This window comes from Carlito syrichta, unplaced genomic scaffold (genome assembly GCF_000164805.1).
Source record: "Carlito syrichta isolate Samal-C Ts95f unplaced genomic scaffold, Tarsius_syrichta-2.0.1 Scaffold302893, whole genome shotgun sequence".
NCBI classification, from domain to species: Eukaryota; Metazoa; Chordata; class Mammalia; order Primates; family Tarsiidae; genus Carlito; species Carlito syrichta.
The window spans coordinates 370,440-386,999 of record NW_007246989.1 but is presented as its reverse complement, the minus strand read 5'-3'; the positions used below and the strand labels follow the sequence as shown (position 1 = coordinate 386,999).

At 35.4% G+C, this 16,560-nt stretch overlaps 1 protein-coding gene across 1 annotated transcript in view; it reads left to right on the top strand.

Moving 5' to 3' along the window:
• Window positions 1-16,560, top strand: part of LOC103259569 (CUB and sushi domain-containing protein 1) — a 238,044-nt gene that overhangs the window by 69,986 nt on the left and 151,498 nt on the right. Inside the window, exons 11-13 of the mRNA XM_008057227.2 lie at window positions 3,488-3,676; window positions 7,980-8,126; window positions 12,475-12,663. Of these exons, the coding sequence (XP_008055418.1) occupies window positions 3,488-3,676; window positions 7,980-8,126; window positions 12,475-12,663 (525 nt within the window). The remainder of the gene's footprint in view (window positions 1-3,487; window positions 3,677-7,979; window positions 8,127-12,474; window positions 12,664-16,560) is intronic.

Here is a 16,560-nt window from a genome sequence, read left to right as displayed (position 1 = left end):
AAATATATTTTTTAAAAAACTCTAAAAGAAATAAAATCAATAATTTTTTCCTGTCAATTCGAGTCCCTTGCTAGAAACCCAAACCTCATTTGCACATAATTTACTTATGCAGCAAATCCCCACATGTACACCATACCTAAAATAAAATACAGTAAAATCCAGAGCAACAACAAGAACAACAGATTGGAGGCATACATTTTAAATGGACGCTAAGAAGAATCGGTGACCTTCTGATGACAACCCTTCTAGGAGGCAGCAGAGGGAGGCAACAGAAAGAAAGTTGGCCAACCTTTGCTTCCTTCTGCACATGTGTGATAGTAGTAGGCATTGCAAGGACTCTGGTGGCAGCCTTTCCACTTTTTTTACCCAGTATCCTCAAGTCTATGATTCCTACTTAGTAAGAATTAATTTTAATGACTTATAAACCACAATTTTTGTTATTTATTTACTAATCCTAATCTTAGATTACTTTTCTAAAGGCCTGCAAGGTGCATTAAATAACATTTAAGTCACACAGTTGGTTTTTCTTCAAAAATAAGCTAGAAAACATATGTTGCTGAGGAACAGTGGTTCAAAGCACAAGCACTGTCTGAAGGAGGCAAGCCCTATTCAGATGTATCTTTGACAAGACCCTAGCAGGTGCCTCTGTGTGGTAGGCAGTGTCCCAGATTCCCCCATAGGGACACAGCCTATTTTCTCATATGTGCTTGCTGCTGGAAGAATAAACAGTGCAGCTATAGGGGGGTACTGCAGTCCTTTGAAACCCTCCCACTACTTCAAGTGGGTATTGCTCCTAGCAACAGTTTATAGCAGTGAACTCGAAGGAAGAGGTACGTAAGAAAGAACAAGAGAAATAACATGAGACAAACAAAAAACCCTTTCACTCATGGGGAAATAAAAACACATGCAAATGCATTTTCAAAAGGATATGTATGTCTAAAAAAATATTGTGAAGTATTGTAAGCAAAATGACACAAATGATTCTCCTTGTCTTTTCATTTTGTCTTCTTTAAGAAACAAAACCAGCATTTCACAAATGAAAGGCATAAAAATGGCTCTGCTTAAAAAGCTGTTCCTGGCTTAGAATCACTGCACTGTGTTCAAGCCCCGGGCTGTGATAGTCTTCCAGGTGGATTTTGACAACTCATTAGCTAAGGTTTCATGTCTCCAGATGGTCTGAAGTTCCAACGTCTTCTGTTAACTATAGTTGCAGTGATAAAAATCTCAGTCCTCATAAACATACAGGGAGGTGAGATTGACTAAATATTTTTCAACTGTCATACCACAAAATGAAGAGTGCTCTTGTAGTACTTTTGTGTCAGGAGAAGGCATGGGGTCTAATCAACTCTAGTCCTTAAAATTCCTTCTGCCCATATAAGTTGTCAATTTAGCTTTAAGAAACACACTTGTCTCTGTTGGCTTTAATGATAACCCTGAGGGGTGGTTATTGTCATCCCTTATTTATATCAGCACCAAGAAAAGCCCTGGCTCTTATCGCAAAGTCAAGGCGGGTCTGTGGAGCCCCCAAAATGCCAAGCCCGGCCTGCACAGATGGACACAGACACAAATACTGATTTTTTTTTTCTTTCTTCACATATGAACATGTTCACTTTTAAAGGAGTGTTATGTATTTTGCAAGTTGATATGACCACCATTACAAAAAATAATACCTTTAACATAGTTGCTTCAATTCTGTCTGTGTGTTCTGTCTAGGATTATGTTAGTTTACTATTGCCATTAATTTATCATTATAAATATTTTTGAAATCTCACCTAAAATAGATTTATTGAAAGGCTTCTATGAAATGTTTTATCATTGGTGATCGTATACCTAAAAGTTTTCTAAATTTTAAAATTTATCTTAATTAGAATCCTAAGATAAATGGAAGAAAATGGGAAATAAATGACGTTTTAACAGGCAGTTACTTGAAGAAAAAACATATAAGTTTTGCTCATATGCTTGAGAAGTGTCTTTTTTGAAATCTATGTATAAATAACATTTATTGGCCGGGCTCGGTGGTTCAACCTGTAATCCCACACCTTGGGAGGCTGAGATGAGTGAATTGCCTGAGCCCGCGGGTTCGAGACCCGCCTGGGTAACTTGGCGAGACCTCATCTCTACAATAAAAATCAAAAAAATTATCCAGGCGTGGTAGCGTGCACCTGTAGTCCCAGCTACTTGGAAGGCTGAGGGGGGAAGGATTGCCAGAGCACACAAGGTAGAGGCTGCGGTGGCTGGGAGCAGCCACTGCACTCCAGTCTGGGTGACTGAGTGAGACTCCAACTCAAAAAAAAAAAAAGCCCAAGAAAAAAACCCCAAACATTTATCTAATTAAAATAACACAACTAATTTAAATGAGATAATTCAATAAATAGAATAAATTTCTTTTTAAGGAAAGCTTCCTTTCATTAAGGAAAAAGTGATGATTGAATTATTTTTTAACACTCTGTAAATAATTTGGGTATATCTCTATTTACTTATGAACCATTTCTGGAAGATAATTGAATATAGCAATTAGAAAAATAACTAAGGGACTGTTCTTTGTAATTTTCTTTTTTATGTTCCTGACTATGTAGATAATTTTTATTTTGATTAACTTGGAAGTAGTTGCAGAAGGAAGAAATAAAGGTTAGCAAGAGGAGAAAAATGTGCCAATGTGTCCATGATACCTCAATGATACATTTCCAATAAATTGCTCCTGTAGGATTGAGGCCAGGTCTCTGGGTCATTCTCTTCCCAGTGTCCCAGTAATCACACTTTTCCTCATCTGAGGTTTTCTTTTCTGCAGTTTTAGTTATATGTGTTCATCAGTGATCAGGAAACATGAAATGAAAATTTTCAGAAATAAGCAATTCATACATATGAAATTGTGACCCATGCTGAATAGTGTAATAAAATTTCTGACTGTCCTGTTCCGTACTGCCTGAGCTTAAATTTTCCCTTTGCTCACATATCATATTCTGTATGCAATCTACTCTACACAATGCGATTGTATTGGAATAAACACAGGATAAATAGAGTGTGGGACTATCCACAGTTTCAGGCATCTGCTGGGTTTCTTGGAATGTATCCCTAAGGACTAGGGGCACTACTGTATGTCAAACACTAAAAATAAATACAGTTTTTTCAGATATTGCATGACATTTCATCACATTTTTCTAATAGTACATCAAAAAGTAATTTGCAGTTGAGTTGGGAAAACTTTGATCCTGCCATAAAATCCACAATGTATTTGCCCCAAATTAAGATGTGTGGGAGATACGGGGGCCAGAGGATTGTGCAGGCTCAGTGGACAATCCTAATGCCTAACACTCGTAATTATTCCATGTTGCTCTCCCGCTGTGTTTGCATCTGGTATTAAATTTGGTTGAAGCTCAATAAGATTGCTGTTTCTTTTCATTGGCTTGGATATGCAGGCATAGAAACTATCCTGTTGAAGTTGGATTCATTTTATTAAAGCAAACCTCTCCGGGTCCTCTCTCTTCAGCACAATGCCCAGCAAATGAAGTCCGGACAGAATCATCTGGAGTAATTCTCAGCCCAGGGTATCCAGGCAACTATTTTAACTCCCAGACATGCTCTTGGAGTATCAAAGTGGAGCCAAACTATAACATTACCATCTTTGTGGACACATTTCAAAGTGAAAAGCAATTTGATGCACTGGAAGTGTTTGATGGTAAGTTTCTTTAATCTTGCATACCAGTGACCCCTACACCATTATTAGAACCACCATTATAATGTTTTAGTAACACAAGGACTTGAATATATTCTTGAATTAAATTATAGTTTACCAAAACAAACAAACAAAAATGAGATACTCTGGGATTGTACATTCTCTGGCATCAAGTGTTCTATAAAACATTATGATAGTATTGTAAATGTCACAACTTTTCAAACAATTAGGAAAGTATTGAATTTTCTTTAACCATTTCTTAGTTGTTTAATGTAGAGATTTACAGCAGATAATCTTAAACAGGTCTTCCCTCTCTTCTAAGAGTTATATTGATTCACAGGTATTTTAGGAAACTTAAGAGGCTTGGGGGGTATTTTAATCATATGAATGGTTATCTTACTTAGAAATATGTAAAAATTATTGTTTGGGGAGATTTCTAGATGGTAAATGCTACAGAGGCTTTTAATGTATGATCTTTAAAATCATACATTAGCACTGAATTGTCAATTTGAAATAGAACAGGTGTTAATATTTCTCTTTGTATAAAAGTATCATCCCAGCCCAGAGAATTAGACCAAATACAATTATGGCTGTTTATAATAACAGGGTTTCACATATTTTGATGGGTTTGTCATTGAGTTAAGATAAATAACAATCAAATCAGTGAAAAAATAAATCATTCTAACTGATTTGATGTGTGTTTATATGCATTTTACTGATTTGATGAATCATAACGGTCAAATTATGTACTTGTGTGGAGAGATACCACATGAAACAATTTATGTATTTTTGAACTACAACATTAAAAATTAAACTCACATTTTTATACAAAGACACAGAGAGCTGGAGAACAATATTTTTATTTTTAGAGCATTGCTTTATTTTCAAGTGTCTGTTAAAACAGGCATACATCATTAAAGACTTTTCCCTTAGTCTTTAAAGTCAAGGGAAGTAAATCATTAGTGAAGTATGAGAAAGGGATCACTTATATCAATGAGGAAGGTAGGTAAACATTGTCTGAGTCCTATTAAGTGTTACAAAAAATAAAATAAGAGCAGCCAACCTTTAATTGAAGGGGCAAAATTCTTATCGATAAATTATCCACTAATGGCTTATAATTTCATCCCCACCCAAATGTGAACAGATCATACCTATTAGAAAAGCAGGAAAAGTAGAGAATAGAGACAATATCACAACAGTTGCTGTCAAAATTGTCAGAGATCAATGACTAGGATTGTCCTAGTCTCAAAGATTTTTCTACAAAATGAAAGGTCAGAGTTTTATATGAATTTTTGTAAGCAATGGCATTTTTCTTGCAGTAAATGTCTTGTTTATATCCTCTCCCTTTTTTGTAAGACAGAGGCTTTTTTTAGAGTTCATGAATTGACCAAAAAAATACATGTTGAATATATTGATTTTAAGCTTGTTTTGTCCAGGAGTCTATTACTCTCTATGACTCAAGTAGTAAATATCCATAATTTTTTAAAAAAGGATTTTAACCATTATTTTATTTATTTGAGAAGAGTGACAAAATTAAGATTGTGAACTTCATTGGAAAAATACTTTATTTTCATCTTGGTAACAGCAATTCTATCTCCCTTTATGGACGTGCTGTTTTTGTACATGCGGAGTAGGATGTGTGCTTTTAAAGAACAGTTTTTCTAGCAAGTTTGTAACATTTTAGGGGGGAAAAAAAACAGATGGAATGAAATGTGGGTATAAATGTTAGATTAAGAATAACTTAAATTTCATTCTTGAGTTCTGTCAGTAAAAATTACATCTTAAAATATCATAAGATCAGGTTAATTAATTTCCCAGTGGCATTTTGATGTAGAATATACATTATTTCTTTAAACAACAAGAAGACAAGCAGGCCTGATACAGTGGCTCACACTTTTGATCCCAGCATTTTCAGAGGCAGGGAGTGAGGATCACTTGAGACTAGGAATTCAAGTTTACAATGAGCCATGATCTCTTCACTGCACTCCAGCCTGGGCAACAGAGCAATACACTGTCTCTAAAACAACAACAAACAAATCAGCACACCCAAAGCACAGCTCTGGCTTCTTCAGTTAAGCACAAATAAACTTCTTGCAAGGTATCTTTCAGGAAACTTGCATATAGCAATCTTTCACAATAAGAACTATCATTTCTTCTGATCCTCCGTCATTCTGTCCAAATTCAGCATTGCTTTGATTATTTTTAAGATGCTAGTTTTTTGTATTTGGTTAATACTGTCATCATAAAGTCCCACAGACTGGTTCGCTTAAACAGAAATTTATTTTCTTGTAGCTTTGGAGGCTGGAAGTTTAAGATCGAAGTATCAGCAGGGTTGGACTCTCCTTTGACTTCTCTCCTTGACTTACAAATGTGGTCTTCTCTCTGGGCATGTCTTTGTCCTAATGTTTTTTTTTTTTTTCTTATAAGGACACCGGTTGTACTGGATTAGTTAGTACTCATTTGGATGACTCCATTTAACTTTAATGATCTCTTCCAAGACCTTCTCTCCAAATATAGTTTACTTTCCAAAGTCCTGAATGTTAGGACTTCAACATATGAGTTTGAGAGGAACACAGTCTAGCCCATACCTATCTTATTTGGAAAAGTCATTAGATAGAATCATTGTGATTGAGGATTACACCATGAATAAAGTGTGGTTTGCCAACATCTTTGTATGAATAACATTTTTATGCTTAATTATCAAAGACAAGTGTCATCTAATTTCGTAAAATTTGTATTATGAATACAATTAGAGCCACATTTTCCCATTCTATAATGTATCTACTGGGAGTGAAGTGTGATATGTAGAAAAGCCACAAAAACTTTCAACACTTTGAAACAGAGTTGCATTCACTCACAGAGTATAGTTGTGAAGGAGACTGTGGGAGTGTGAATGCGGATTGTCAGTGTCTCTCAGTAAACAGCAGGGGCTACCATGATGAGGGAGGCTAGTTGACTTTCCTGGCATTTGCTTTTCTTAACTCTATTTATTTATTTATTTTTTGAGTTGGAGCCTCACTCTGTCACCCAGACTGGAGTGCAGTGACCACTCCCAATCACTGCAGCCTCAACCTGCTGGGCTCTGGTGATCCTTCCACCTCAGCCTTCCAAGTAGCTGGAACTACAGGCGCAGGCTACCATGCCTGAATAATTTTTGGTTTATTGTAGAGATGAGGTCTTGACAAGTTGCCCAGGTGGGTCTCGAACCCACAGGCTTAGGCAATCCACTCACCTCGGCCTCCCAAAGCGCTAGGATTAGAGGCTGAGTCACCAAACCCGGCCAGCTCTATTTAATTTTAACTTTGTTGTCTTTATTTTTGGAAAAATTTCAAATACTCTCACAGCAAAGTAAACAAAACTTAAAAATATGAATTTTAGTATTTTGTCAAGTTTACTTTAGGCCCTTATTTTATAAAGAAGTAAAGTGTATAGGTAATTTAAATGCTCTGCCTATATCAAATTCCTCTTGTACCTATACTAGAGGGAATGTTTCCTAAAATCAGAATGTATGGGTTGTTTTGCATGATTTTATAATTTATTTTCTTCCTTTCTGTCTATCTATCTAATCTGTCTATCATCTATCTATGTAACTATCTCTATTGGTATTGCATGCTTTTAAGTTTTTACATAATCACTATCATATTATATCTATCCAAGAACAGGTATTTTTAGTCATCAAAATACTATTTCAAGAATTATGCTAATATATGTATATCTAGTTTATTAATTTCAATACTGTATAAATCAGAAATGTTCATGGCATTTAAAAATTTTTTTTAAAACTCCAAACTCTCAGTTTGGATCTAAAATTAATCATGAGAAATCATACTAGGATAGATAGTTTTGCTATACAAATATTACTTTTGCTCATGTGCTAGGGATTTTTAGAAATATAACTAAAACTTAAATTTTACTACATATTGCTAAATTGTTCTCCAAAGTGATTGTACTAATTTATACTTCCAGTGTATAACATGAAAGTTTTTATTTCCCTGTGTAAGTACAATATTGCAAATACTGATGATAATACAAATTACTTCTCTTTTTTTTTAGGTCCATTTGATTTAAGTGTTATGTCATTACAATAGCATATATATCTGACATTACTTTTGTGAGTAATTGTTTTATTTTTTATCAGGGAGTATACTTATTTCTAAAATCATTTGGAATTTGCTGTCCACTTTGAGAACAAATTGCTGTATAATGTACATGATAACCTCAATTTAGTCAAAAACTAACAGTGTTCTTCATTTTGTAGTAGGTACACTTTCATATGTGAACTATTTTGTTTTTCTGTTTCATTTAGGTTCTTCTGGGCAAAGTCCTCTGCTAGTGGTCTTAAGTGGGAATCATACTGAACAATCCAATTTTACAAGCAAGAGTAATCAGTTGTACCTCCGTTGGTCCACTGATCATGCAACCAGTAAAAAAGGATTCAAAATTCGTTATGCAGGTTAGTAAATGAGGTCTAAATTTAATATGAAAGTGTTTTTAATACGTGCGATCTTTGTTAAACAAAACAATTGAATAGAGATTTACAACATAAACCTAATCTCTAAAGAGTAATAATTAATTGCAATAGAAGTAATATGATGAGAAATTATTTGGAATAATGTCTCTAAACTATATTAGGATATTCGTTGATTAATATTTTTAAATGTTATTGTGTAAATTACAAACCATTGAAATGTGACCTAGAAAGCAAAGACATTTCCCAAAAGATAAAGTAATACAATCAAAATTAATTTTAAAATATATTTAAATGTTAGAGGAGAAAACAGGAAATGATAATTTATTGCTATTAATTGTATAAGTGTTAATAATCTCTTAATATTAATGGCTATGTCTTGGCATCAGTCTATCTTTATGTCTTTTTCTCCTTATTTGTGCATTCACACTACATATATATCCATACATATATTTGTACATATAAATATATACATAGTAAATATATGTTTAATATATATTTGCTTATCAAATTGTAAATTATTTTATATTCTCACCATGTACTTTAATCATTCTTTTCCTGGTAGCTATTTATATTAATAAAATCAATTAGCATATAAATTAATATATGATATAGTAAATCCTGTGTACAGTTGTCAATTTGAAATGACCTGCACCATCACTTAAACTGCCCTACAAAGTTAACAGGCAGACTCTTTTAATTCCTGGGCACAATTTAATTACTAAACAAAAAATCTGAACTTTTCTCAAAATCTCACTCAGTGATACTTGTGGTAACATTTGAGTTATACTGCCCTAAGAAAGATACTCATTATGTATATACTAAGTAAACAGCGTGTGTTTCCAAAAGATTGCTTCCTCCTTTGCAGGCTTTTGGGGAGACATAAAGGGCAGCAGCCATGAAGTTTAGACATTCCTTCTCTGGAAAGTTTAATAAAATATACTCAGACCTTTGTTACAAAGACATGGGAGCAATGTTTGGATTAACATAGATTCAATTCATTGTTCCAAAAACCAGATACATAATCAGACTTTAAAGTTGCTTGAATGAATTTCCAATGTGTGGAAGTGGTCAGTGCAGGATAAATCATAATGAGTATAATTTATCTTGTTTTATCTGCAGCAAATTTCTTAGTAGCCTGGTGGTATCATTATACAGTGCATTGGGAGAACAATGACCACTATGTCTTTCAAAGGATATTTTCATAGATCAAACAATAAAAACATTATTTTTGTTAAATTGTATCAGAAGAAGGATTTACAATTCTTTTTGTTAAATTGTATCAGTGGAGATATCTATATATAGATATATAGATAGATATCTATATGTGTTTTATGTGTTGATTTATGTGTTTTATGTGTTGATTTATCTAAAATCTGTGATATATATCTTTATTTATGAACAGATTTTTCACTTGAAATTCAGTGATCTTCCTTCCTTCCTTCCTTCCTTCCTTCCTTCCTTCCTTCCTTCCTTCCTTCCTTCCTTCCTTCCTTTTCTTCCTCCCTCCCTCCCTCCCTTCCTTCTTTTTTTCCTTTCTCTTTCTTTCTTTCTTTTTCTTTCTTTCTTTCTTTCTTTCTTTCTTTCTTTCATCTGGGTCTCCCTCTGTCACCCAGGCTGGAGTGCAGTGACACAATCGTGGCTCACCACAGCTTCAACATCTTAGTCCCAGGCAATCCTTCCACCTCAGGCTCTCAAGTAGCTGGGTCTACAGGCATGCGCCACTCAGTCTGGCTAACCTTTTGCAGAAATGCCATCTCGCTATATTGCCTGGATTGGTCTCAAACTCCTGGGCTCAAGCAATCTGCCCCCATCAGCCTTTCAAAGTACTGGGATTAAAGCCCTAGCCACCACACTCAGCGATTCAGTGATTTCTTCAAAGAGTTCATCACCAGTAATTTTCAAGTGCTGGTTAAATAAAAATGTCTTTAAAATATTAAGATACTAGCAAGGGAGCTCTAGTCCCTAATATGATGTTCACATGACCACATACCACATCTTCAGCCTTAGTTTGCCTTACAGGAATGAGCTACCAACCATTCAGGCATAAGAACAATATAATTGATCACCTTAACTGAAGTCAAGTTAAAAAAAAAAGAAAGATAAAACAAGTGCCTGTCTAATAGTCATTCTAAGAAAATCCAATCAACTGAGCTGAGCAAATACTGAGTTAAGAATGTCCCGTCAATGCTACAAGAAGCATATGCAAGGCTATTTAATGCCTGTAATCCCAACACTTTGGGAGGCTGAAGTGGGAGGAGTTCAAGACCAGCCTGTGCAACAGAGTGAGACATTGTCTCTACAGATAATCAAAAAATTAACCCAGCATGGTGGCACATGACTGGAGTCCCAGCTACTCAGGAGGCTGAGGAAGGAGAATCTTATGATCCCAGGAGTTTGAGGCTATAGTGAACCATGATTGTGCTACTGTACTTTCAGCCTGCATGACAGAGTGAGGCTCTGACTCAAATAAAATAAAATGAACCATATGTAAGCTTCAATATTGGGAGAGTAAAAAATATAGATTGTTCTAGCATTCCCCTAGAAATTTCAGAATATCTGACTTTCCCAGTTTTCTTCTACCCTGATACCTTGCATGATTTTCTGTGTTCTACCACCACACCTCCCTTTCCCAAGATCTTACCAAGCAGAGTACAAAGATTGGGTCCTGGCCTTCTGAATTCTTCTTACAGCCAGGAACAGAGCCATACTATGGTACTATTCAGTGCTGTGATTTCCCTGCAGACTCCCTCCAAATCTTGCTGTAGGTGCTTGAGGCAAGAAGAAGGGTTTTGAGGTTCTGGTAGAAGAAAATGGAGTTATCAGAATTCACAGAGTTAGATGATCATCCTGCAAACTATATCCTTCAACACACTGAGCTGGCACATAATCTTCGGGTGATGCCCAAAGAACCTCATGGTCTCATTTCTCCTTTATAGGTTTTTCAGATTTCATGGATCTCATCCCTAACTTAGGAGAAAGTCATGGAGTCTGATCATTTTTCCCCATTACTATCTATTGTTCACTAGTACACTGATTCTGGGCAGGTGATATTATAGGTGACTGGTTATACTCATGCTTTTTCTAAACCAAATATTTGGGTTCATTCAAAACTTACAAGAGTTAGGTGTAGAACGACCATAGGTAGAAAATGTCATGACTGTTGGAGCTGTGGGTCAAGAGATTCTTATTATCATCAGTGGGTTTTCACTTAATAGAAATATGCCCATTAAAAAAAGAAGAAGAAGTGACACTTCAGAGGCACAACCTGCTTGAATATTCTCTGAGGGTACTTTCCCTAGGAATGTGGTTGACAATGGAGGCCAGACACACAGACATTGCTTCTGGGCAATGCTGTGATAGAAAACCTTCAGAAAGTTTCTTCTGAATTTATTTCTAAGGAAAGGTTCTACATTAAGCATTCAGACCTGAGTGTGTCTGCTTTTATATGGAAGTCCCACAGGGAAGTAGAACATCTAAAACCTCTTCTTTAAAAGAAACCAAGAGTTTCTAGTTTCCAACAACTTTCTCTGTTTTATTGTTTCGATTCATCTGAAGGGAGTTCACAGTATCTTATGGAGTAGTGAACTGGCCTTGTAAGGATATGTTTCTTTGTCTAGATGTGTAAATAATTTGCGAACCTTTTAGCCATCAAAATGTTACACTCTATGTGGGTACCACTATTATTTTAACAAATGCCTGTCTCCAATTTTAATGCCTTCCTACAAAGAGAATGATTAAAGCTATTGTGAGATTTTTATTGACCCAAAATAGTACATTTTCTTCAAAGATTTTATTCAAATCCCCTAACTTAAAAACGAAGCTTAATGACTACATGATTGTACAATTCACAAGGTTCACCTAATAACCCTAACAAGGAAAAAGTTAATGGGCTTGTTTATAAAAATGTTATATTCTTCTACTTTCTCCTTTTAAGTAATATTTCTTTTTATGTTGAGAATAGTCTTGTTTCAAGGATGGTGCCCTGAGTAGTACCCTATCATTTCTTATTCTGGTGATTGATGAGCTTATTTAGTGCCTTAGAGAAATGAGGGGGGACAGTCAATAAGACCCTTCTAGGTATTTCCTCACCACATTGTAGTCAGGATTCTACCTCCACAATGATAAACCACTGCGGGTGATCCACACATCAGAGTAAGAGACTAGCATCTTGGCTAGATTTGGGGAATGCTCTTTAGAACAAATCTGCATATTGGTGCTCACTTCCTACTATTTAGAAAACAGAAGTATTTAAAGTATACCATTCTCACCGAGGGAAATGGTGTTGGCTATTTGTTTATTCACTTATGTTTGTGTGTTTGTGTACTCACAGCACCTTACTGCAGCTTGACCCACACCCTGAAGAACGGCGGTGTTGTCAACAGGACTGTAGGAGTGGTTGGGAGTCAAGTGCATTTCTTTTGCAAGCCTGGATACCGAATGATCGGTCACAGCAATGCGACCTGTAGACGGAACCCCCTTGGCATGTATCAGTGGGACACCCTCTTGCCGCTCTGCCAGGGTAAGGAATGAACTTTGCATCCCCAACCTTAGTTTCCATGTTTTGTTCTGATTTTAACCACACGCAGAAAATGAGTGAAGCAATGATTAAGGATTAAAAGGTATGGAAACAAATTTAATGTTGGTTTATAACTGTACAAATTAAGCATTCCATGGGCCATGCAAGCATTTCAGACATCTACACTAGGCCTGCTTTAGCCCTGTAGCATGGATTCAGAGAAGCATCGTTATTTTAATATTTACTTGTACTTCCTCTTGAAGTAAAAACAAAAATGTGCCATCTTACTAAGATTCAAAATAATTTTTCTTGATAGTTGTACTAATTTAAAAAATTCATTACTGAAAAACTCATTTTCCTTAGTTTCTTCTAAGAACTCATTCTTTGAGTCATAAGCTCTGTATTTGATTTTTTTTTTTTTTTGGTCATTTAAATCTAAGACTTGTTAAAGTTGATTTCAATATTTCATGTCTTTTTTTGCATTTTATCTATCATATGCCTAAAAACCAGGTTTTCAAATAAGACTTTTGAATTTTAATTGAAGGCTTTAAAGTCATGAAATTTTCATAGTTTTGTCTTATCAAGGCTAATATTCATAATGAAATATATTAGTCTTTGAAAGCTAATTATTATTTATGAGTGGCATCTCATACTGGCTTCCTTTTTTCTCTGTTTTACTCAATATTAGATGTTTTGGTATTGCTCTATGAGACAATAGTAATACCTCACTTACTGTTTATGTCTTTCAGACACTTAGCTTGTATTACTTATCTCCAGAAATACTTTTATAGCGTAAAATAACCATAAAGACAGATTCAAGAAACTTAGGATATTAGGAATTTTTTTTCCTTTACAAAAATAATGTTTTTAAAGAAGAAATACTTTTCATTTGTTTTAAATGTCCTATGACTCTGGAGGGCCTGTCTTCAGCTCAGAGAGCATCCTGTGGTCTCTGCCCCATTGGTCTTGGGGATAGAATGCCAGTGAAAAAAATAATAACTCAAACAGTGACTGAGACACAGGACAGGGGTTACAGTAGGACTGGCTGAAGTTCCTGTGGTCATTTCCTATCCTCCTGAGGCTGAATCAAAACAGAGCCTGAATGGAACATGCCCTCGAGGTAGAATACAGAAAGATATGGAAAGGGACCTTCATGTCACAGGAGGTACTCACCAGAGGTAACATCCCGGCACATATCAGTCTATCTTTTTGATACATGAAGAGTTCCAAAAACTTATCAAGTTGGAGAAGTGACTTGCTGTTTCAATGACCAGTTGGGAAGAAATTAAGGATGTCAAGAATCTGTTTTTTTATAAGTCTTGACTTCTCTCTTCTTCTCCCAAGGCCTCCTCAGGCAGAACTACTTAATGCTGAGATAAATGACTCCGAAATAAAAATGGTGCACTTCAAACCAGGCTCTGGTGAAATCTACTTGTAGTTGTGGCTGAGCACTTGGGGAGAACATGATCCATGTATCTCCTCTGTGTGTTGAACATAACTGAGAAGCATGGCTTTACGGATGTGAGATCCCAGAACCATAGAAGGAAAGCGAAATCATCTTCCTTCAGATTTCTTCCTAGAGATAAACTACCTACGTAACTTTGTTTTAAAATCATAAAATATTTAAGAAGTGTGATCTTTTTCAAACAGACTCACAGTCTTCTATACTTTCTTTTAACCTTTCTAATAGCCAGAGAGTTAATGTGGTCTTGTTCTTTCTTCATAACTTTTGACCTTTAAAACTTGGAAGGACCTTGAAAACAATCTAGTTTAACTACTTATTTTTATGTATTTGAAACTGAGACACATAAAAGTTAAGTGACTTAATAGTCATAAAAATGTTGGTCTAGAATCCAGTCCCTCTGCCTGCCTTACCAGTGTGTAAGTAGACTTACTTCTTGCCAAAAAAATTATGCTTAAAAAAGAATCTTGCTGATGTGAGTTCTGAAAATAATCTGTATTTATGTGCTTAAATTCACTTACTGTGAATTCTTTTAGTCATCTCTTAGCTATTTACCATTTGTGTAAAATAGCATTTTAATTATGATAATAAAATATTTTCATAATATGTGAGGCTGCAATGCTTAAAAAAATAGTAGGAAATCGGATTTTTGAACATTTAAATTATGTAGTTCAAGTGAATCAGCATTTTTATAATTTTAAAAATAAAATGAAAATTTGGTAAAAATGGTTATCTAGATAGATGAAGGCCATTGAGAAGGAATTGTAAAGGTTTTAACTAGCATAGGTTATATAACATATATTGGCAATATACACCCCAAAGGTCTTTTGCTTATGCTTACAGTCAGGCAAGTTGATTGAATTGAATATAATGTATAATATATAAATGTGGGGGTTTTTTTGCTATGTGTACAAAAGGGAGATTTGATTTGTCTAGTATTAATTATTCACTGTCCTTCTGTTACTTATAGAATGCAGAATTTTAATGCAGTATACATGCATCCCTAAATTATAGAAGCCTTTGGCTTCATCTGATGTAGTTATGAGGAGGCATTGTGAATTTTCAGCTGCTTTCCTTCTGTGAATCATCTGTGGTGTGTTGTGTATTATGCTAGGAGCACTCCCCCACCAGTTCATAGATGTGTTACATGGTTGTGTGTGCTAGCTGTGGAGAAACAAAATAAATATGACTTCTTTCTTCCCAAGAGACTCATAGCTTAATCATAAGAAAGAATGATAAATTGTGGAAACTGCTATGATAGATACCATGGTCTAGAACATATATTTATATATTAGGCTGTCTGCAATTAATTAAGCAGCATCCTTTGTAATGTGCAAATAGAACTCTTTCTTTTTTCTTAATTTAAGGATGCGGGGTACAGTTCAGGGGTAGGTATACAAATGTTCATTGTACAGGTAAAGTTTGGGCTTCACTTTGGTACTCACTTCACCTGGCTTGAGATCAGGTATCCTTGTTGATGAAGTGTGCCCCCTCCCCTGGCAGTTTCCCACTGCTGCCAATCCCCTTCCTATGTATTAATGATAATTGTTCAGGTCACTTATGAGTGAGAGCATGTGGTACTTAGCTCTTTGTTTCTGTGGTACATCACTAGGTATTATAGACTCTAAATCCATCCAAGTTGCTATGAAGTTCGTAATTTTGTCCTTTATGACTGCATATATTCCATTGTGCATATGTACCACATTTTAAAAAAATCCAGTCCACTTTTGATGGGCAGCATGTTTGGTTCCATGTTTTGCTGCAATACACCTGTGTGTGCAGGTATCTTTTTCATAGAGTGATTTGAGTTTCTCCAGGTATATTCCCAGAAGGAGGATTTCTGGGTCATATGGAAGGTCAATTTTTAGATCTTTTAGGAATTGCCACATTGTTTACCACAGGGGTTGCACTATTTCACACTCTAACCAACAGTGTAGAAGTGTTCCCTTTTCCCCACATCCTCTCCTGCATCTGTTGTTTTTTGAGTTATTGATGGTGGCCGTCCTGACTGGAGTTAGGTGGTATCTCAATGTGTTTTAATTTGCATTTCTTTAATGATTAGTGAGGCTGAGAATTTTTTTCATGTATCTGCTGGTTACTTGTATGTCTCCTTTTGAGAAGTGTTTATTCATTTGCCCACTTTTTAACAGGGCTATTTGCTTTTCTCTTCTTGGCATGTTTGAGTTTCTTGTAGGTCCTAGATATTAGGCCTTTGTCAGATATAGTTGGCAAATATTTTTTTTCCCATTCTGTGAACTGTCTCCCCACTCTCTTGATGGTTTCTTTGGTTTTACAGAAGCTTTTCAGTTTGATGGGATCTCACTTATCAATCTTATTTTATGCCATGGATATTTGTGGTTTTGATCAGAAATTGATTTCCATTTCTTTTCTTTTTTTTTTTGAGTTGGAGTTTCACTCTGTCACCCAGACTGGAGTGT